The sequence below is a fragment of the Anser anser genome (genome assembly GCF_964211835.1).
Source record: "Anser anser genome assembly, chromosome: Z".
Taxonomy (NCBI): domain Eukaryota; kingdom Metazoa; phylum Chordata; class Aves; order Anseriformes; family Anatidae; genus Anser; species Anser anser.
In genome coordinates this window covers 32,823,466-32,846,890 of record NC_139723.1, presented here as the reverse complement: position 1 = coordinate 32,846,890, position 23,425 = coordinate 32,823,466, and the positions used below count along the sequence as shown (strand labels likewise).

Genomic DNA, 23,425 nt, shown 5'->3' with positions numbered 1-23,425 from the left:
TTCAAGGTGCTTTTTTATCATTTGTCTTCCTTCCAATCAATTTCCTCATCTTCTCTCTCTTGTCCCCCAGACTTCCTTCACTGTCATTAGCGTGCACAGTACTGTCCCCACAGCCCAGAAGCACTGCAGGAGCAGGACAGGTGTGTGGCTGTCTGCACCCATTGCTTCTTTCCCTTTCCCCTTTTCTCCCGTGTTCTTGCCAATCCTTCTCTACCATCATGACAGCCCCAAAAACCATCCCAGGCTTCCTGGGTTTTTGCTTTACTCCTTCCTATTATTTTCCCTTTCTCAGCTGCTCCCTTCTTTGTCCCAGTTGCCACTTTCAGTAAAGCAGAGTTAAGATTCACCGAGCACTTCACTGCTGCAGTGCTGCCTAGAGCCCTGGGCCCATGCGAACACACTTAATGAGTGGCTTATGTGCACATGGCTTGCTTTCCAACCACCACGCATACTTTTCCATCATACTTTTGAATCCAGACAGGTTCATTCGCTTCTCTGGGGACTCTAGATCCACTCTGAAACTACCTCTAATTACACTCTGGCTTTGCTACCAGTCTGGCCTCCATTCTCATCTGCTCTTCCAAATAGCTCTGCATAAAATACAGTGTCAGCTTCCCCCTGCCCCTTCTGCACTAGGGAATTAAACACCAATATGCAGAGAGACTTGTGAGCAAAAGATATATAGCAGGAACCCATTTTTTAACAGCACAATTCTTCATTATCCCCTTGTTTGTTTGCATAGGGACTTCTTTATTTGTTTTGCATTAATTGCCTAAATTAGGTAAGTAACATCACAGTATATAATGCAGAAAACAGATCAATTTCTGTACAGTTCTGAGGTTTTCATAGAGCACAATGCAAATTTGAGTGCAGCCTTTTATTGTTTTCCAGAGAGCTAATTTAGCCTTTTGCTTATCCAGATTCCTGTATGATAGGTGATTCTGCACAAGATTTATTTTGATGCCAGCAAGTAGTGAAGATGAACTAATAACTTGAGCCCAGTTCTTTGCACTGCTTGAGTATTATTCTCTTGTTCAATTTCTGGAAAAGGGCTCCAAGAAAGTGATAGTACAGGGCACATTACAATGAGCTGCAGCAGAAGGTAGCAAAAAAGAGAAAAGAGAAAGACTATAGAAGTGGGACTAAATCATCATTGCATTGTAGCTTTTCCTCTCTTGGCCACCAGTGAAAAATCTTTCTCGCAGCAATGATTGGTAAATTGCAGGACAAGATTGCATTAAAATGGTAGTAGGATGTCAAAGGGTTCCAGGCAAGAAGGGAGAAAGGACTTTTGGTTGTTTCTTTTCAGATTTTTCTAGTGTGCCTTTTATTTTTAATAGTGCTACACTTTTTTAAGGAAAGTTCAATATTCTCCATTAACCAAACATCACTGAAAAAAAAAACACTTTTATCATCAATTATATCCAAAGAAGGTCATGGTTTGTGGATGGCTGTGATATTACAAATACACTCTCTGGTTATATAAAATACTGTTTGCATTTGTATTTTAAATGGGAGAAGAGCAGAAAAGATTTATTATTTATTTCATCTTCCCAAATGGACTGTTTTGGTTTAGAGATGTGTAATGCATTTTGCACAAAAAACTCGTGTTTCTTTTCAGGTCTTAATATAGCTGCATGGCTATAGATTTTGGCTTTTTACATAGAATTACATGTGGTAATTTGCTCAGAAATAGATTTGATAGTTAAATCCAGTGTATTTTATGCTTTTACTACATTTTAACAGATCGTACACATTCACCCTGTATTCTGTTGAAAATGCTTCACAGTCAGATCTCATTTCTGGAACTGTTTTTTAAGTTTTTTAAGAAGTAATTTAAGCTTGCACAAACGTATAGAGGAAAAAAATAACAGATTCTGATGAAACTATCCAAAAAGCTTTGCTTTTGGCCAAAGTGCAAACATGGAAAGTCTCAAGCCAAACGAAGTCTGTTGGAGGGAATTACAAAAATTTATGGAAAGAGAGAGATGGTAATGCCAGTGACATTCCACTAGGTTCAGTAAAGATTTTGTCTTAATTGTGGACAGGCCTTTCTATGTAGCAGCACTTAGAGTCACCAGTTAGATCTACTTACTGTTGCCTGTGGAAGAACTTGGGGGCAAACCCAGCTCTAATCTTTTACAAGCAGTCTTCCTTCTGTATTCATTTTTAATTTCTCAGAACTGTACGTGCAGTGTTCAAGATCTGAATGCTAAGCCAAAGTGACTGATGGAGTTTTTTAATCCAGAGACAGCCATGTCAGTAGCAGTATAGGTTTCTGGTTTATCCAGCAGATACAAATCAAAGTAGAGAGGGCTGCATTGTGCTACTGTGCTGTGGATTTTTATCACTTATACCGGTCTGTTACAAGGGTGCTGCCTGCTTGCTGAACCATCACAGAGCCACATAATAGCTGAGGCTGGCACATCATCATCTGGTCCAACTCCCATGCACAGAGCAGGGTCATCCAGAGTAGGTTGCCTGTGTATGACCAGGTTCTGTGTATCTCCAGAGACGGAGATTCCACAGCCTCTCTGGGCAAGCTATTCTGGTCTTTAACCACTCTCATAGTAAAGAAGCTTTTTCTTATGCTCAACTGAAATTTCTTGTGTGTCAACTTGTGTTTGTTGCCTCTTGTCCTTTCATGTGCACCACTGAGAGAAGTCCTGCTCCATCTATTTTACAACCTCCTATCACGTATTTTTACATTGTTAATACCCACGTGAGCCTTCTTTTCTCCAGGCTGAACAGTTCCAGCTCTTTCAGCCTCTCCTAGTATGCTAAAATACAATAGAACAGAACAAAACAGAATAGTTCAGTTGGACATTAGGAAAAAGGACAAATGTCATCTAGTCCTACTGCCTGACCACTTCAGGGCAGTATTATTATTGAGAGCATTAGGCAAATGCCTCTTGAATACTGACAGGCATGGGACATAAACTACCTCACTAGGAAGCCTGTTACAGTGTTTGGCAACACTCACAGTATAGAAATTTCCCCTAGAGTCCAGTCTGAACCTCCCCTGGTGCAGCTTTGTGCTTTTCCCACATTTTCTGTCATTAGTTCGAAGGGAGAAGAGACCAGCACCTCCCTGTCCATTTCCCCTCCTCAGAAAGTTGTAGAGAGAGAGCAATGAGGTTGCCTCTTAGCAGCCTCCTTTTCTCCAGACTAAACAACCCAAGTATCCTCAGCTTCTCTTCACTGGATGCTTTTTTCATTTATCATCTTTGTTGCCCTTTGCGGGACTTGCTCCATTTTTTCCCTGTCTCTCTTGTACTAGGGAGTCTAAAACTGGACCCAGGACCCAGGACCTAGATGTGTCTCATTAGTGCTGAGGAGCAAGGAGGGATCACCTCCCTCAAGCTGGTCGTATCACTACTCCTAATGCATCTCAGGAGGCCATTGGCCTTTGCCACAAAGGGCACATTGCTGGCTCAAGGTCAGTTTGATGTCCACTAGGACCCCAGGTCCTTTTCTGCCAAGCTGGCCTTCAGCCGGCTGTTTTCCAGCCTATCCTGGTGCCTAAAGCTGTTCTTTCCCAGGTGCAGGACTTGGTTTGCTGAACTTCATGAACCAAGATACCACCATCCATGCTGACTATTCCCAATCAGCTGTTTGTCCTTAATGCATTTGGAAATGTTTTGCAGAATGATGTGCTCCGTCACCTGCCTCAGGAAGAGATGTGAGGTTTTACCAGTGTGTAGTTCCCCAGATCCTCCTTCTTGCCCTTCTTGAAGATAGGAGTGACATTTGCATTCTTCCAGGGACCTTCACCAATTTTTGCAGCCTTTTAAAACCAATCAAGATTGACCTTGCAGTAACGTTGGCAAGCTTCCTCAGTTCCTGCATATGCATCCTGTGAGGACTTGTGCATGCCCAGTTTGTATGAGTGTATCTTAACCAGACCATCCTTCCCCAAGGTTCAGCCTTCCTTGCGTAGAGCTTCCCCTCTGGTCACAGGAACCTGAGATTCCTGAAGGCTGGTTTTACCAGTAAAGAAGGCAGTTATGTACTGAATACCTTGGCCATTTCCATGTCCTTTGTTGCCAGGTCTCCTGCCCCTTTCAGCACGTTTTATATAGTCTACATTTTACTCCTGCGGTACCAATAGACGCATTCTTTGTTTCCCTTGATATTTCTGATCATGCTCAACTCTAGATGGACTTTCTACATGGTCACTTTTATTCCAGGATGAATGTGGCTCCTGTTTAAGAGGCTAAAGAATAAGAGGAAAAAATAGCTTTTTTTTTTTTTTTTAATTCTTTTTTTATTATTATGCAGGTGGAAGCATACTTAGTGGCATAAGACAGAATTTTTGTTAGGTAAGGCCTCAGGTGAATCCAGAGTCTCTAGGAGCTGAGTTTAAATTCCTCTAGTCTCTCCTACTTCTTTGAACAGCTGAGAAACTCCAGAACTGCCAGCTCATGAATAAGCAGTATAGAGGGATCTAAGCTGCCTTATATCCATGTTGATGAAATGACAGACTTTACTGAGATATGCTGGCTGATGTGTGAACTTCAGAAGTTGGCCCTCTTAATCTTTTAAACACTGTCAAAATCCCTTTTGTCTCAGAGCTCTTTTTTATTATTATTATTATTTTGCTGCTCCTGAAAAAATGCATCATTTTGACACTTTAAAGTGTGCTGGATATCAGCAAACCACCATTAATGCTAAGAAAAGAAGGATGACAGTGAAAGCTTCTTCAGCTACCATTTCTTCTAATTACTGAAGGAAATAATGGAAGTACTTACTTAATGTTACCCAGATTTGTATGGATTCAAACCTCCAGACACTAGCTGTTATTTTCCCATTTTTTTTTCCCCAAGACCTCCCAAAAGAGTTGTTATGAGCAGGCTGATTAACCGATGTCTGAATTAGCCATTCAGCAAGTTGTTAATTCACTTAAAACACTCCAGGATCTTAGTTGTCTTACTCTCAGCAGTTGAGTCAACTGATACTCTCTAAACTAAAATTAACTCTCAGATGGTTGACAAGTAATCCAACAACATGCAAAAGAAACACAGAATCTAAAATAGAATCATAGCATATCCTGAGTTGGAAGGGACCCACGAGGATCATCAAGTCCAACTTCTGACTCAACACAGGGGAACCTAAAAGTTAAACCCTGCTTCCTGAACACCAACATGTTTGGGGCCCTGATGACTTCCCTGGGGAGCCTGTTCCAGTGCCTGACCACCCATCAGTCTCCTCTTCTCTAAGGATTTTTGCGCCCCTGTAGAAGAGTAATTGCCCCTGCCTGAGTTGAAGATGGCTGCATAACCCATCTTCCTAGCCACTTGGACAAGGAAAAGAAGATGTGACCACCTATGGTCACCCCAAAGTCTATCATAGTCTACCAAATGGCTTCCTCCGATTTGTCTAGGTTTTGAAGTAGTCCTTGGGTTGTAGGGGACACAGTTATGTGTCATCCTCAGGTGCCAAGTACACTGGACACACAGACATATGTGTAACCTTTTCCCTTGCCCCTTACTTCATAACAAACAAAATAATCCTGGAAAAAAAAATAATTGCCACAGGGGGAATTGGAATTGTGCTGAATCTCTGTCTTGAATGTTGTGTAAGGTGGTGTCATTTCCATATAAAGCTGTTTGCTGTTACTTCTTGAAATTTGTTCAGTCTGGCATTTTTGCATGGGAAATTATGCAAGAGGAGCTATATTTATGATCTCTGAAAAATAAAAGATCAGAGAAAGGACCTGTTAACAGTGTTTATAAAAATTACCAGCAGTGCTATTCCCAGGGTGTCTCTGTCCAGCCAAACAACTGTTTATACCTGTAAAACAAAGCCAAACAAAAAAGCTGACATGGCAATATGAAAGTTACCCAGGTAAATGGGATGTCAGTTGGGCCATGAAATTCATTGGGAATTCAGAGACCAACATGGAAGCTTTGAACCTGACCTCAGCACATTTGGAACTGGAGATGAGGGTGTGCACAGGGAATATAAACATATATATGTCTTGTATAAGGGATTTGAAATGTGTAATGAGGAAGTTCAGGAACAATCCATGCAAAGCTGAACCTTTGCAGATCCTAAAAGAGGGCAAAAATGGGGGCAGGGTCAGGTAGCTGACATAACGATAAAACAGATTGAGTCCTGTGGGGCCACCTTGCTTCTCCCTAGGGACAAAGGGCTTGCTGATTGCCTGCCTCTGTCTGTCTCTGGAATGCAGCATCGTTTTAGCCTCTTTGGGTGGGAAGAAAAGCTGAGTCCCTGAAGGTGTGCCTGTACCTCTGTAATCTGAGAATGCCAGATACAAGCCAGCAGCTTTGAGACTGTTTTCCTTAGTAGCTTCTTTGAGTCTGCAGAATGCTAATGACAGGGTTTATTAGAACAACAACCCCAAAGGGAATAGATAGTGTTGTGTGAAGGCAGGACCCACATCCAAAGCCCCAGGGTTCACATGAAGGACACTAGTCCTGACATCTCTGACACATGAAATGAGGAAAGCTTTGCATTTCTGCATTAGAGGCAGAAACCTCTGTTCCAACGTATTAGTGGAACTGTCAAAATCAACCAGGTGAAACAGCTGTGTGTTGTTTCTTCTCAGGTACTGACAGTCTGGTGACCATCGGCTTCTTGTGTATGCAAGGGTTTACCCTTTGCTAGCTCTACTAGGCAGCAACGGTAGGGAGACTTTCATCTTGTAATACATTTTTAAGCTTGTGGAATTTCAAGTCCTTAATACCTTTTTTGGGAGGAAATCACTGGTGTGGAATAGGAGCAGGTCCAGTGGCAGAGTTGACTGTGAGAGCCACAGTTCAGATGTAGCACTGGCATTTCCTTCCCTCGTTGTGTAATATAATGCTGGCTGCTAGCATAGTCACCTACGTAAGTGTCTCCTTGCCTAATGAAGCTGAGGCTTCAGCAGTGGAAAACTCTCAGTAAATGTCAGTACAGATGGAGCCTTGGTGGCTAAGCCTGCCTGAACAGAAGCCATTTCTTTTAACTCGGTTTTTCTAAAACATACCATATGAGGTTGTAAACTTTTTCCTTATGTTAACTTTGCTACAAATTTGGCCTTATAAACAGTGGAAAACTTTTTCCCAGCTTCAGTTTTGGTGGTTATCAGGAGGTTTGACTTTGTCCAAAAGTGAAAATAGGAATCCAGGGAACCAAATGTAGTCAAGTCACACATTTGAGAGACCTAGTTTTGACAGAAAACTCTTGTCTGGTAGATGAGAATAGATGAGGTAGATGAGAATATTTAATCATAGAATCATAGAATGGTGTCTTCTTGTCTTGCACTAAGAAAAAATGGTTTCATTTTATCTTATGAAATTGTAACTTTAAAGGTTATTTTTTATTCTGTTAGGCAAATTTTCCCATGTTGTGCAAGGCCTGCATCATAAAGTGTTTCTTGTTTACATGATTCTCTTACAAGCAAATGTGGAAAATAAATCCTAGTAATTGCATATATATGAACTACTTAGCAAAGGACATCACTTTTTAAAAGAAATGGAAGGTTATTCTTTGTTTCCTCCTGGGTGAATATAGGTTTGAGGTGCTTTCTTTAAGTCTCTCCATATCTAGTGAAAATATTTTCTGTAGGTGAATGTTTTCCTGCCCACCAGATTTTCCCCTTTGGTTTCAGAGTAGTGAAGTATAATCCACTAAGATGTTATACTAAAAATGGAATGTGAAAGAAATAGCATTTTTTGAAAAACAAACAAACAAAACCCCAAAACAAACAAACAAACAAAAACCTCTTGTCCCAGCCTTAGTGGAGTAAAACCTCAAATGAACATTTATGGAGTAATATTTCAGCTTACAGATAACCACAGGAACAAGTACTTTTGGAAGCGTGCAGACTCAGGAAGTTGGGGGCTGGGGGGAATCTGACTTACACGTATGCAGAGGTCTTGTGATGCAACATACTTACACACCTGCACCTGATGTGAACTGAGGAGTCTTTAAGTCAACTTAAAACATCCCTAGGACCAACCCCCTGTTTTTAATTTTTCCCATTTCCTTCTCCTGGCAGCATTACACTTGTAAGAGTACCATGCTTTTGGTGTCTTGGTTTGTGTTTCTGTACCTGAGCTTTTCATGACTTGGAAAGTACTGCTAGAATAATCAAGAAGTGTGTTATTTCTAGGCTTGTCCATTAGAGAGACAATTGCCTGTTTTAAAATGACTCGATGTTCTTCATCCCAACTAGTATTTAAGAGGTATGCCCGTGTGTATGTGTGAGGCAAAGTGGTGAAATTTGCCCCTGGGTTTCTGAGCTCCAAAGATAGGTTTCTTTCTCTTATACTTCTTCTAGGCCAGTTTGAATATATATACTTCTTCTAGGTCAGTTTGAATTGTCCTTGGGAAAACTCTATCCAGCTAGGGAGGGTGTTTTACTGGCTCAGACAAGGTTCCTATATTGTGTAAGGATAAAACGAGGAGGTGTGACTCTTAGACCATGGAAGAGCTAAACATCCCCCTCAATGTGCATTTTGCTGGTTTGGTCCTGGCATGGCACCATGTCTTTCAGTCTGTAAATCATTCAAGGTTCATTTTCCCATCTCTGCTACGTGGATAACAGCATTCTTTTCCACTACATCAGGGTGCTCAGCTGGGAATGTTTGCCACTGCTGGTGTTACCAGCCCATGTAGGAAGCCTCTTCCAGCTTTGCACAGGATTTTTAGGAACAAAGTTTCGTAGTAATGTGGTTATACAAAGCCAAGGACTCTCTCTTCTTGCTGCAGTAATATGACTGCCTCAGATATGGCATGCTAAGCTCTGTCAGTAAAACATGATTGGGGTTTCCCTTCTTTGCTCACTTAGTCTGATGGGAGCTGAGCCAGGTCATTTGGTGATATGTTTGAAAAATGGGCTTTGCCTGTCACTCACAGAGCATGAGCTGTCCTTTGTGTGCCAAAAAGGTTAGTATCAGTGAAGATCTGGGGAACATCCTTTTCTTTCTGCAGATTTGTTTCTGTTTCATCCTGTTCAGCTCCTGTCAGGGAATAACGGGCCGTGGAGTGGGATGAAGAAAATTAGCCTGTAAAGGTTCTAGTCTGTGGGGACACCATTCTGTTACTACCACCCTGCCTATTTGACTGAAAACCTACTTTCTGTGTCTTCCTACTCAGTTCTTGTCCTAAGAGCTGTGTCTTCTGGGAACTCATGTTAACTTTGTAAGGTGCTGATGTCAGTAGGGATCACTTTTTCCACCTTCTGGGCTGATGGACCTAGCTTGCTGGTAAAGTGGTCTGGATCTGTAGGAGTGGGGTGTCTGTTTTGTGGTTTGGCTTCCATTCAGTGAAATGATTCTGCGTTCTTGAGGTCCTTGGCTAGATCTGCTGTATGCTGTATTTTCAGCTCTTCACAGCAGCTGCCTGTGGGACTGACTGGGGTCATACATGTCCCTCTTCTTCAGGCGATCAACATTTCTCTTTGCTTTTTTTTGAGGGAGCTCTGATAGTTTTGGACCCTTCACCATGCATTTATTGGTTTACAAACTGCTACTGGAGGACATGTAGATTACTGAAGAGTAAGAGAAGAACACTTGGATGGGAGGCGCACAGACAGATGAACAAGCTGCTCTCCTTTGTGACTCACAGTCAAGTGATAATTTCTGCTGAAGTTTCTCTTTTTTTTGTTCACATGTAGCTTAGTCAGCAGCCTCATGTCATGCCTTTTTTACAGGCCAGTAACTTTAATCCAGCCACCTACAGGTGTCTTGTTCACCCTTCTGGGGCAGGTTATATACATTTATATATATCATTTTTGGAAGCAGTCTAGTAGGAATGCTAGCAGATGATCCTTCCCACAGGCATTTCTAGGAAGTTTATTCCAAAATATTCTAAATTATGCCAAAATAATTGTAAGATCTGTACCTCTAAAACAGCCTTGAAAATGTTTGTTTCAGTGACCCATAGAGACTCTGGCAGCATAAGACCATCTGAAAACTCCCAGTCCAGTCAGAGAGATAAACATCCTGCTTTAGGGTGTCCCCAGTGGCTTGAATAATTTCTACCATTTTGTGGTTGCACTGTTACATTCATGTGCTGTAGCTGTTCCCACCACTTCTTGCAGAGCAGCAATCTAGATCAGGTTTCCTAACAAACATTTTTGTTTCTTCACACGTTTTTCGAGTGATTTACTGTCTTGGGGTATTAGTTCCTGAGTCCAATTGTGGGGCATATGGGAAATGCTGTGTTTCTACTAAGGAAAACACATCAAACAAAGAATTATGTGGGCTTGGGGGTTTCCTTTTTACATAACTCTAAAAGAAGGACAAGGAAGTTTATGCATCAGCTTGAAATAATGCATTTGGTTGAAATTCAGAAAAGAACAGCTTTCTTGGGTTTTAAAATCTTGCTTTATATGAAAAATAAAAAATCAGGAACAGAAACAGAACATCTGTTGCACAGTCTTTCCTTGTTCATTTGGCTAGATTTGGAAAACTTACAGCCTTACAACCACTGAAATTTGAGTTCAGGAGTCTCTGCTGAAACCAATAAACCTTGCAGAGTTACCTAGATGAAAACACCACCATGTGCACTGGTAGTAAAACCTGCAACCAGGTGACGTGGGTGGCATAGTAACCTTCAGCAACAGTAGTAGCCTGTATTCTGCAAGATCAGGTATTGCTTCTCATGGAGGTCAGGAGCACTCAGTACACATTGGAGTGTGTGGACCCAGCTGCAAGCGCACTATAGTCAAACAACATAGCTGTTTGAGCACGTTGCCTGTTGCGGTCCCTGCATGCCATCTCCTTTCAGTGCAGATTAAAGGCTGGGGTCTCATTTACTCTCCAGTAGAGTGCATGGCTGAGCTGGTGCACACAACAGCTTCTTAGTTTCTCTTTGAGCTTGAACACAGAAGAATAGAGATTCATGGCTCCCCACCCCGTGCCAGACTAAATTGACCTCTCAGAGGCATCTCTTCACCTAGTGGTGTGAGGATAATGCAGGGCTGTGTACAGAAAGAAAAGAGCAGGCTTTCTGATGGGACAGGGCCTGGGGCTTTTCTTTTGGGGTGCATTCAAGTGTGCTAGGCTAAAATAGAAAACAGGTGAAAGAGGCCTACTCCCTATCACATGGCTTTGGGCTAATTCTCCCTTACAGCATAGCTGCTTGATCTTAAACCTTGGAGAGTGAATCTCTCTCATGTTTCTTCCAGTTGCTTTTGGTGATAACATCTCTCACACACCACCAAGCTCTTTTTATGCCAGGGCCCAGAAAAGGGGTGAAAGTGCTACCTCAAATCAGAGAGGATCCTGGTGTCCTCTTGTACCTGAAACCCTCGACCATCTGTCGTGTTTTCATTTTACACCAAACTTGGGTTGAGCCTGTAAGTCCCCTGGGCCCCAGGCCAGATCTATCTAATGGAGTGTGCATGGCCTGTCTTTCGGCTGGAAAAACACTGACATCTCATAATCCTTTTATGTGCCCAGCCTGAGCTGTTCCTGATTGATCATGTCGTCTGAGCAATCTTGTATCACGTACCTGTATGTATTTATACGCATACATGTTTTACATAGTCTGTTCATTTGGTCTGTTCTCTTTTACACATATTAGCTCCATTACACTCCATTTTTCTTTAACATGCAGGAATAACATTGCATTGTGAAGGCTTCCTGAGAAGTCCCTACATGAGTATGATATAGAAGATATTCTTATCACTCCATCAAATTAAAAAGATTAAGGCCTTGCTTCAGGAAATCGCTAGAGCATGTTGATGGATTGAAATGGGATTCATCTACGTGCTACAGTCATTTCCTAAATACTGGTCTAAATTATTACTATGAGCAAGGGTAACAGAAGATCAGGGGGAGGCAGTGAATTTGACGGTGTGATGTGAGCAGCTTGATCTTGAAATGCGTGAGACCCTAAGCGTCTAAACTGGCAGAAGGAAAATTATTTTAACACTAGAGATTGTCAATTAGATTGCTTATTTTTGCATCTTGCCTCCTTCCTGATGAAGGGCTTGGGTTAGGAAAATAAAAGTTCAGAGCCTTGGCACTTTATTTATTTTTTATTTTTTGTCTAATGCTACTGCATGAGATGGGTACCTATTCTGAGGTTGCTATATACATTGCCTCTGTCCTCACCAACAGGGACACAGTCCTCTAAGAGTGTTTTTTCCCATTCTTTTACAAGAGGGTGAATCACTCTTTGGAGATGCGCGTTTTTCTGCTGCCTGGAGGCAGGGGAGTCTGGAGATCAGTAAATTAATCCCCTCCCTTCTTCCTGATGCTTGTGTCTCCCCTGTGTTAAAAGTAAGAGATAACAACTAGGTTTGTCACCTTATTTGCTTAATGTTGACCTTCCAATGGCTACTTTTACTTGATTATGATGTTTAATTACAACCATTCCTGTTCCCTAGTACATCAGGTCTCTTCACTGACATGAGGAAACTCTCAATTTCCACATGTTAACTGGACCTGAGACTGAAACATTAGCAACCAACAGATAGCAGCAGTGTTAGGTTAAGTCCACATCCTAGTCAAGCTTTCCTCTTTCTGAAGGCAAAAGGTAGACTGAGGGGTTGGAGGAAAATGGAGTTATTAGGTGAGAAAATATGCTACCTGTTGGGTGCAATTTACATTGCTTCATTAAAAAGTCTCATTTGAGCTAGATCTGCTTGATTTCTTAGGCTTGTTTAGGTAAATATGTATGCTCAAATTATACCATCCAAATATCATGCCTTAAGCTGATATTTCCTAAATCCTTTACTGTTGTGGCATGAGAAACTGGAATTTTATGCTTCAGTTCATTCAACCTGTTTTGGACTGAAAACCATAAATGCTTTGAGCTTAGTACCTGCTAATTTCATCACCTCTGGACTTTTTTTCTTAACTCCTTGCTTTTCCTGTCCACTAGAATCATTCTGGTGGTTTTATTCCCATGTATTTTTGAAGAATATTAGCAAAAAAACAGTTTTTCTGAAGTTACCAATTTTAGTGCTGCCTATATCTACAAAGGCAAGGGAGCTCTTTAATAAGTCATTTGCTCAAGCCTAGCTTTAATTAATGCAGGCTGTTAAATGAACAAATGCTTTCAAAATGCTAGATTTATGAGGGCCCATGCCAGGCCTCTGTTGCTTCTCAGCAGCCTTGTTTGATTGTGATTGTGAAAGTCAGTCAACATGCAGAGCGTACAGTCCTTCAGAATCCCTACACCCTTTTTAGTAATCATTTATTCACAATGATGCCAAATTACAGGCTGACCAGCCACCACATCTGGCTGAAAATGGAGTGGAGCCATAAATCACGGAATTAGAGCAGAGCTAGCTAAATCCTTCACAATTTTTTGTCAACATAACTGAAGTTTTTGTCCCCGGTGGCATATACGGAAAAAATGAAAAGAGTTGACCCAAGTCATGGGCTTTCAGAGCTGTTTTCTCTTTGCTGTGGTTATACGCTTCTTAATCAGTTAAAAATTGTCAGCGATGCTGACTGACATCTCAGTTAGTGCCTTCGTGATGCCTGAGGATGTTAAAATGGCGCACACATTGCGGCCAGATGCTGACCTAGTTTGCACCATCCCCAGTCGTAGGCTGACTGCGGCTCCTGATCAGGTCTCTCACAACTTAATCCTGTATTGCACCAAGAAATCCGCAGTGGCCTGAGAATGCAACAGCCTGCTGGATGAGAGACATTTCAATCACATCTGCAATTTAAAATGGCAGAATGTGGTAACTGAAAAGACCTTGGGAAAGTTCAGTAATCACTCGTTGCGGATCCTGTGTTTCTGGTACATGCTAGCAGGGAGTGATAAAACACTGCCTGCCCTGAGTGCAGCACGGGTCCTGTGATCAGGAAGGACTTTGTTGCTCTCCTGTCTCTTCCCCTTTGCTCCTTGAGTTCTGATGTCATTTTTTTCTTAACTGCAGGTCACTTCATGGGCAACAACACAGTGATTGATGTTTTGAGGAGAGAAGGGTACGAGGTAGAACATACTCCAGCTGGACAAGCCATCAACAAGTAATGCATGCTTTTATTGTAGCTGAGCAGCCACGGGGAGGGTGGGTTTGTAAACAGTCACGAAGAGGTAGTGGCAGCTGAAACTATACCAAACAGTGAGCCAGGCTCTCTCTGTGCTCCCAAGCAGTTTACTTTTCTCCCCCATAAGCAGATTTGGAAACAAGATTTTATTGGGCTTGGCTTGTGTGGTTTTTGATAAAATAAATATTTTTCCTTGTAAGTTTTTAACTCTTTAACAGCTGTAGAGTATGCATGCTTGGTTCAGCAGATCTGGATGCTGTCTCATACCACATTGGTATGAGAGAGGCTTCTCCTCCATCGCTTATAAGTGCTCGGTTGCCCTACCTTTCAACACTTTCTTTCCCTTACACTGCCATTTTCCATTCTTTCTGATTGCTGTCTCTCAGCCTTGAATCTGACTGCCCAGAGTCTACCTAGTCTCTTTCCAAGCTGTCCCCATGAATGACTGCTCTCACGTCCCCTGCTCTTTTCTGCATTTTTAAGCCAAGGTACTTTCTGTTCTGGTTCATCTTGCAGCTCCTTCAGGTTATCCCCTTAGTGCCTCTCTTTCTCTCTCTGGGTGCCTTTATCTATCTCCATGGTTTCAGTTACTACAGAATGCCAAAAAATCTCCTCCTCTACACTCTGCAGAAAATTACATATGCTCTCAACTCACCTCTTCCTGGACTTATTGCCACCAGCTTAGGATCTGCAATGATTTTCTCCCCCTTCTTTGGTCTCTTACCAAACATGCGCCCTTGGCGTCTCTCAGATATCTCCATTCTTCACTATAGTCACTGTTAAAAGACGCAGTGGAAAAAAGGTTTGATTGCAGTTATGGTGCTGTTTCCCTTTCATCCTCTGTGCCAGGCATGCTGTCCCTCACTTCTTGCCTCCCTGTTCCTCCTTCCCCACACTTCTAATACGGGGCTCTTAGGATAAATGATGACCCTTTACTCCTATGTGGATTGTCCAGGGGGCACATTCAAAGTCTTGGTCTATGCCAAAGGCTCCAGAAAGATGTGGTGCAAAATAATATCAGATATTTTTCTCCTGCTCTGGTTGCTTCACCTTTCTCTTTGCAGCACTTTTGCTGCCTTTTTCAGACCATGACATTCAAACTCTACCAAGTCTGGTTTTTGCTGTGATTCCTGACGTGGACATACATCATTAAGGCTACTTTCACTGAAACAGTGTCCAGCCAAGATTCATCCCTATAAGTATATCAGCACTTCCCCTAGCCCTGTTGCCCTCAATGGGTAGGTAATCTGACATAGAGAAACCCTCTGTGCTTACACACAAGACTTAACGATCCTGTAATACTGACTGAAGTCATGCTAGGCAACCCAGTGTATCAGTGTTTATGGGGATAATCAAAAACCCACACTCATTTTTTGTTGTTATTTTGGTTGTATCTAAGAGCATTCTTAGCTTAGGTATTCCTTAAAACAGCCATAGCAGCTTCTAAAAGCTTAATGAAAGGGAGTTCAACAGGTAATTGAGAATGAACAAAATCTTCCGCTGCTCTGTAAAGGAGTAGCTGTAAGGAAATTAAGGGCAGGCAACGGTGGAGAGGAGGGCAAGATTGTTCACCCATCAGGAACACAGGTGATCAATGATTCTTAGGGTAAGTAGGCACCCATTTCCTCTGACAAAACCCTGGGAGTTCACTGTGCAACCAGTTACTGCTGTGCCTTTGACTCCGTTTGGCACTGATTGCATCTCAGACACTCCATCAGCAATACTGGACAGAAGCTCTTTCCAGGAGCCTTGGTTTTAAAGCTGACTGAGTGAACAAGCTGAAGAAGAAGGCCCTTCATTATTTTCATTGAGAAAAGGCATTAACATTTCTGGATGACTTGGAAACTGATTTAAGAATATGCAGAGTTTCAAGAAAAATGGGAGTTCTGAAGGAGAACATTTGAGGTTAGGGTAAGACCCATGTCAAGAGTATGTCAGAGTCCTTGGGGGAAAGATGAGAGCACTTTTGTATCCGTGTGCCTTTTCCTGCAGTTGCTTAAAGGGTCTCTGGAAGAATCGCCTGCAGGAAGTGTTGAAGAGGAGGTTATGTGCATGAGTGTCCATTGTTCATAGTGCTCTGAGGTTGCAGGTATCAGAATAAATGGCTGGCCATGCATTTTGGAGGTTATTCTTGCTGTGCTTGTAGCAATGCTGAGCTCCAGCATCTCATGGCCATGAATTTTGGTAGGGAGTATGCAGGCAGGAAGGCAGTCTTATCCGGAGAGGAGGTGTAGTGGAGCCCACTTGGAGATTTTCACCAGTAAAGGACAGAGATATGGGGAAGCAAAATCAGAGAAAAGGGAACCATATGCAGAGGACCTTTAAAGCAATCAAATCACATCCCTAGAACTGGGTGAGTGTCACTCAGCAGGGGGAGCTGGGGGATATGAGGATGTTGTGGAGGAGAGCTGAAGTGTTGTGACACCTCAGAGGTGGTAAAGTGAAACTGTGACAATCACAAAGATTCTGAGAGAGATCAGTAGCCCACGACCCATTCTGCAGTGGTCTCTGTCACATAAAGCTCACCATATGATCTGTCTGTGATTTTCCTTGCAGGAAATAAGATCAGATTCTCTTCATTTTCCATCTGCTCACTCCCCCATGGTCCAGTCCACAACCTCATTTATCCTCTTTCAGGATGAACCCTCTTTACTGTCCATAATAGAGATTTGTCCACAGTGATGGGCTAGCTTGAAAACTCAGCCATGCTGAAACGTGTGCTGGATTTCCTTCTTTCCATTACATTGCAGGGCAGAAAAGAAACACAGCCTATAATTCTGAGAAGGCTTCAGTGACTGAAGCCATGCTTCTGCACAGTGGCCTGTGCTCTTTTGTTATTTTTCTGGATTTCAGCTCAAGCCAGTCTCCAGCCTTGTCCTCTTACAGAAAACTGCTGCATTTTTTCTCTTTATGAAATAGCCTACAGATCAGTCTACTTGTGTTGTGCTCTGTGTATCCATGGAGTGGATAGAGCATGTGAGTTTGCTCAGGAAACTCACAAATTAGAAAAGGGGTGGAATCACTTTGTTCCAAACAACAACGAGAAGCGTGGGCCAGCAAAGCCAGGAGTGGACAGGAGACTGCATGCAGACTGCATGTCTCAAGAGTATGGATGGGGAGATGTTGCCTGCTTGAAGTATAATGAAACAGAGCTGGAGTAATCGTGGTGGAGCTGATTGTTTCTTTGATACATCACCTTCACACTAAGCTGGGTTAGAATAGCCCTGACAGCCTTTCCTGGAGGCTTGACTGGGTGCTCCCTTGGGCTTCCTAGACTTCCCGTGTGAGAGGGCTTGTGTATGCATATAGTCTCACTGTAGCATGCTGAGGCTGCTTTGAACTTCCAGATAATGCTGCCAGACATAACCAGACATTTCTAAATCTAGGACCTACACATCCAGAAAGCTGAAGCCCTGACTTCTACTCCCTCACTACTTAATATAAATGCATGCAAAGCTTCCTTCTGCGTTGCGGTAGAGCTGCGATTGCTCTACCTCCTTCCCCTTCCCCCACTAAGTGGACCTCCATACTTGTCTGAAACAGCCCCTTAAAGACACAGGTTCATGCTCCTCAGTAAGCTTGTCTGAATAGCAGGACAACATTATTTCTTTCTGCAGATCAGCATGGTGACAATAAATGTTTACACTAGAAGTAAATGCTACAATAGTGAGTTGAGCTCTGATCCCTTGTGTTTCAGACATGCCCCCTGACCTGATGCTTTATAAATGCTTTGTATTCACTACTCTGTACCACCTGGCTTCATGGGAGAGAAAATGCAATGATAGCAATTTTGGCACTGCTATAGCTAGTCTACAGCTAGTTGCTTGCAGACTAGATGGTCCAGAGGATTGTTTAATGGTATATTGAACTGTTTCCTTCTAAGATAATAATTTGCAAGATGCATTTCTGCAACCATGACCACCACAGTCTGGGCTAGCTCATTGCTTGCCTTCTCCTCCTGCCCCTTCTCCTCCCCATCAAGTTAGTTGGGTCTGGGCAGGAACTGCTGAAAGGAATAGTCTGGGCTGTATTCTGCAGGTCAGACTAGAGGAGAATGATTTGACCTTCTCTGACTTCAAGGGTGATTCCTCTCTTGTCTCTTTCTAGATATGCAATGTTATTCCCAACTGTTATTCTACTTTGAGCCAGACTGCATCCTTTACTCAGGTCCAGCTTAACTATTTCCAAAGCTTTTTTTATTAAAGAGAACCATTTTGATCAGAATATTTGCTTTAGGAAGAGGGGATAGGAATACAACACAAAGAAATAACCGTCCAGCCTGTATGCCAGGGAGAAACACTTGTTTCATATATGGTATCTGTACAAGGATTCTGCCTCAAAGCCCTTTCAAACATTATCCATGTTTCCTCCTTCTTCCAGCGGAAAATCCCCCAAAAGCTTGTTAGCCTTTTCATCGTCCTCACCAGCACACAGCCCCTATGTAGTGTCACAGGAGCTACCTCCGCCTTTGCATCCCCAGAAGGAGGAGGAGGAAGAGCTCTTGCCTCACCTGCTGCTCCCTGACGGCATCGATGTGCTGGAGAAGGTAGACAGGAAGTACAAAAAGAAGAAGAAGAAGCAGCAGAAGAAGCAAAGGCTGCGACAGTTTAATGACCTCTGGGTTCGCATTGAAGAAAGGTAGCTAATGGGGCAGGGGGGGCGGGCTTTTCAAATAAACTCAATTTTAACTTGGGCTGAGTAGGCCAAGCTTCTGCAAAGGCTAGGTACATGATGAGGGCAGGATCTGATCCTTTCCCTCACCATGATTCCTGCTGGGACATTTCCTTAAGGCTGCTTGTGCTTTCAGTGATTAAATAGCTTCTTCATGCATGGTTAGGTTTGTGGAAAATTATCCATAACAGGTGGAAGCCTTGCCTGGACCATTTTCTGTTCGAGCTTGAGAGATTGTAAGCATATGGTAGTACTCTTCATCACACACGGCTGGGTCCACTGGTAGATGGCACAGCCTGCAGTCTTGGACCTCTATCCAAGAGCTGCTGCATATGTGGAAACTCTTACATCTGGCACATGCGATCCTTGCATTTGGGCAATATTTATGCCCAGAGAGGATGTGGATGCCCCATCCCTGGAAGTGTTCAAGACCAGGTTGGAGAAAGCCCTGGACAACCTGATCTAGTGGGTGGCATCCATGCCCATGGCGGCGGGGGTGGAACTAGGTCAACTTTAAGGTCCCCTCCAACCCAAGCTGTTCTATGTGACCTATATGATTATTACTCAGCATTTCCAGTTGCTGTGTTCTTCCAGTGCTAAAGAATGTGCAATCCCCATGGCATTACTAGAGATCTGGAAAGGGGGATGACAACCTAATGCATGATTGAGTTAAGATGAAAAATGGAGTGTGCTGTGGGGAGAAGGTTCACACCTTCCCCCTACTTTTCTCTCACAAGAGCTTACTCACCTACAGGAACTATAGCAGCCTGGGGAAAAAAAAAAAAAAAGAAGTGTACTTCTTCACAAACTATACTTAGGCCTGTGGCTAAATGTATACCTTAATGTTTCCCTCCTGTCGGATAACACACAGGCCTGATTCCAGCTCTTTTTATATCTCTGCCACATTCAGGTTGAAAACATTTTATTTTTGTGGTGTTGTAAATAACCAAGGAGGTCAGGATGATGGAGAAGAGCCTACAGTTCTGGGACTGAAGTTTTTATATTCATTTTATTCTCCCTCAAAAGTGTATTCCTGGTCCCCAAGGTACTGAGTATATCTCTTGTGCTGTGTTATATCTTATACCTTGGTCCCAGCTCTACCACTGCCTTGAGTAATAAAATTGCTCAGACTGGCTGCAAACAAGTGCAGCAGCTGTTTTTTTTCTGATCCAAGCATTCAGACATTGTCAAACTTTTTAGACCAGACTCCATTCCCTCTTTTCTAGAGTAATTTTGTGCACTTTCTCTCTGTTGCAACCTCCTTGCAACCTAAGTGTGAGTAGTTTGGAGAGAAAGGGAGACAAATGCACATGGAGGTTTGCATGTTCACTGGCAGACCTATACACAATGCAAAATTCACCGATACGATGAATCATTATATTGATCACATCTGATTTAGTGTTTAACATTTAATTTCTATTAATGTAGCTGATACCAGCTATTAATGAATAGGTTTTTGGAGACAATTTGTTTAGCTGAAACAGTAAAGAATGGTTTAGTCTTTCTGAACTCAATCCCTCATCCTACCTGCACACCAACATGTTCAGTTTTTCTCACGCAACTATTCCCATGATGTTCAGGAGCAAATATGGGTGCCCTGATGTGAGTATCAGTGCCTTCAAGTGAGAGAATATGGGAGGATGAGTTACTGTGACTAAGTCAGAGGTGTTTTAGGGGAACATACTGGACTGCAAGTACTGCAAGACAATAGTGAAGTAAAAGCAGAGCTAATGACGGCAGCTTAGGAAACTATGGCATAAATACGGGAGCAGCAAACTCCTCCTTTCCTGTTTGCTTGTAATGTTTCCTATCTTCCTCTACTAACTGTCATCCTGTGAGCTAGAAATACACCCAGGTGCTAGATGATAGCGAGGCACCTGTCATTTAGACATAGCTCTTTGTAAAGCAGGGAGCATCGGCACGCTCTCTGCCGCCAGATCCCAGGGGTGCAGGCAGCCCTTGCTGCACCGGCTGTCTGTACAGCCTTGGGCTGTGCTGAGAGCCCCATCTGCTGGCACTGCCGCCCCGTGTCCCCGCGGAAATCCAGACACGGGTCTCAGCCCTGCTCGCACTGCCCTGGGTGCCCTGCCACAGGTGGGTAGCGTGCTCAGGTTTCTGATGCATGTGCCTGGGACGCATGTAACTTCAGACCTCTCAGCATGGAAATGTGAAAGGCGTAGCTGGAGTGATTTAATGCAATCTTGTAGAGGGCTTGGCTGAATTGCTTTGGTTCGTGCTCCTGTATGCATGTATCAGCTGACAGCTGTATTTCTTTGTTGTGCTGCCAGCTGCTTCTCTGCTGTTGCTGTTCAAACCTCCTGTGGGGACGTTTGCATATGGAAGGGCAAGAGTTTTTGAAGAGGGTACTAGTTGCCTTCAATTTCCCAAAGCGTTTTTGCTTTAAAGTCAGCCAAAGTAAGGCAAGAATGGAGCACAGCAGCTAGGGACTGTGTGCGGGAGAGATGACTCCTTTGTGTTTGGCAGACAGGTTTGCTTTTAACTTTGTCAGACGTTGTCTTCAGCTTCCAAATAGCACCACAAGGCGCTGGGATGTATGCCAGCCTTATAGATGTGGGGTAACACAAGGCTTTAATCCACTGATCAAAGAGAAAAACACCTGTTTAGTACCCAGCCCTTCTGAATCTTGACCTGCAGTGCAACACTGTCGGAGCTCACCTGGCTCAAGGCAGTTGGTATTAGCAGCATGAAGTGTAAAATCCTCCTCCTCCACCATGTGCTGTCATGGTGGGAATGTAGCATTACGTAGGGTTTGAACAAGAATGCAGTTTCTTGTTCACTACCACCTCAGAGCCCTCAGTACTCCCAGAGATGCTTGGGGGTGCAGAGATCTTTTTTTCCCTGTGACTTTTCTGTCTTGGTCTCTAGGGAGTGCTTCCGGCAGTGACTCCTCCTCTCCTTAAAACATGTCATTTAAACCCTTTGTAATTCCTGACCCGTGGAAGGGAACACACAGCATAGGAGCCAGTTTGGTCCAGGTTAAGCTGCATGTACAGAAGTATGACTGGGAAAGATGGATTCAGCTGAAGGCAGGTGCCTCCTCCTGTAGAGCCTTGTTGAGAAAGCGCTGCTGCAGTGACACAGCTTTGCCGCACAGGTGCTTTTGTTCTTCCTTTCTGCTTAGCTGAGAGGCAGGCTGCAGGGTGCTAGGGGTGCTCACTCACCTGATGACTGTGGGTGCATCACCACCTGATGAGGCAGCGCTCTGACACTGGGTGACACAGTCCTTTGGTGAGCATGGAGACAGTACAAGAGACTATGCCTGCTGTCTCAGGGTGCCAGAAGATGGGCGTTGGGGAACAGAGGCTGGAGATATCCTGCTCTGTGGGCACCAGCCATTTCTGGGCTGAACCTGGGCTGACGTCCTTCTCTGCTTGCCTTGCAGTGCTACCGACCCTCCTCCGCGGATCCGCATCATCAACGGGTACATCACCGTCGAACCCCAGCCCCGGGGCCACGGACGGTTTAGCCACGCTCGCACGGACACCAGCGGCGCTCACTGTCTTTTCTGCCCTCTCTTGGCCTTGCTACTGACTTTGGCTGTGCATATGATAAGGCTGCATTGAGACGCAGGGGGAGCCGAGCGGCAGGGCTTTCACCTTAGGAAGCAGAAAAGGAACTTTTGTGGCAAAATAAACATAAAAGACTCTCTGAGAGGGACGCCTGTTCTTTGGGGTGTTCTTGTACTGCCTCCTTTTCCTGAGTCTGGATCATTAACACTGTTAACTGGTTTGACCTGCCCAATACAGGAGAAGGTATTTTAATGGAAGTGTTATTTATCCTTCTCTTGCAGAAGAATGATTTCATGTTATCCCATAATGCTTTGGGGAAGTTTATAATGTCGCTATAACATAGCTGTTGTTTAGCTGTATGAGCCCAACTGAATTACAGTTTTTTCACCTTTGTTGCCTTGTGTGAAGATTTACACACCACTAACTTGTTTATTAGAATGGTGTATTTTGGTCATATGAGCACAGCTGGGAGAAAGTTTGGTATTTTATGTCTCTACTGGTAACGCTTTTAATTCTTGCTTATTAGGGCTCCAGATTATATATAGAGGTTCATGACAACACCTTCTACAATAGAATAAAACAGTAAAGACTTGTGAACAGAATGTTTCTGCTGTTTCTGTTTAGTGCTGTTATAAGATGGGTACACCTGAACCTCCAATGGCCAGACAAGTCTCTGAAGCACTAATGTATATATGTGGAAAAATAATTTCCTGGGGATCTTCACAATCTGCAAACCGTTGTTTGCTTCCAACATAAGAAATTCTCAAGAGGTGATTTGAGAACACCAGATTCAGGTTTCCCCTATCTTTCTAAATCGAGATTATATTGTTATTTTATGGTTGGATTCACTTTCTTCAGGAAAAAAAAAAATCCTTTATACTACTTTTCTGCACAGTTAGACTGCACTCCAGAAAATTTTCTACTGATTAAAATGGAAATCTCTGTTGTCAGACTTCTGAAATTGTTTTAAGTCTTCTGCTGTCTATTTGCAAAGGGCATACCATTGACTCTTGGTTCTAGGAGCTTTGGAAGTAGTGATGTATGTTATTCTGTCTCTGTACAGGACATTTTCTTGTGACCATGATTCTATGAGCAACATATCTCTCCCTCTTTTTAGGAGGGTTTCATAGCCTGGGAAGGTCTCATGAGATTTTTTACGTCACCCACGATGTAAAAAGGGCTTTGAGCAAATTTGAGTCTAGTGTCTTGCATGCACAAGAGTCACCTGCCCCAGTGAGACAACAAAGGATATGATTT

The 23,425-nt window shown here is 43.2% G+C and overlaps 1 protein-coding gene across 5 annotated transcripts in view; it reads left to right on the top strand.

The window, feature by feature from the left end:
• LOC310889888 (metalloprotease TIKI1-like) overlaps window positions 1-22,764 on the top strand; it is a 75,111-nt gene extending 52,347 nt beyond the window's left edge. For 2 of the 5 annotated variants that reach the window (XM_083818111.1, XM_083818112.1), the window contains 3 exons: window positions 13,856-13,946; window positions 18,348-18,605; window positions 22,042-22,764. In XM_083818111.1, coding sequence (XP_083674237.1) covers window positions 13,856-13,946; window positions 18,348-18,605; window positions 22,042-22,222 — 530 coding nt within the window. In that variant the 3' untranslated portion in view covers window positions 22,223-22,764. The remainder of the gene's footprint in view (window positions 1-13,855; window positions 13,947-18,347; window positions 18,606-22,041) is intronic. The other 3 variants (XR_014576874.1, XM_083818113.1, XM_083818114.1) reach the window with 3 other exon arrangements.
• Window positions 22,765-23,425: the final 661 nt, after the last annotated feature.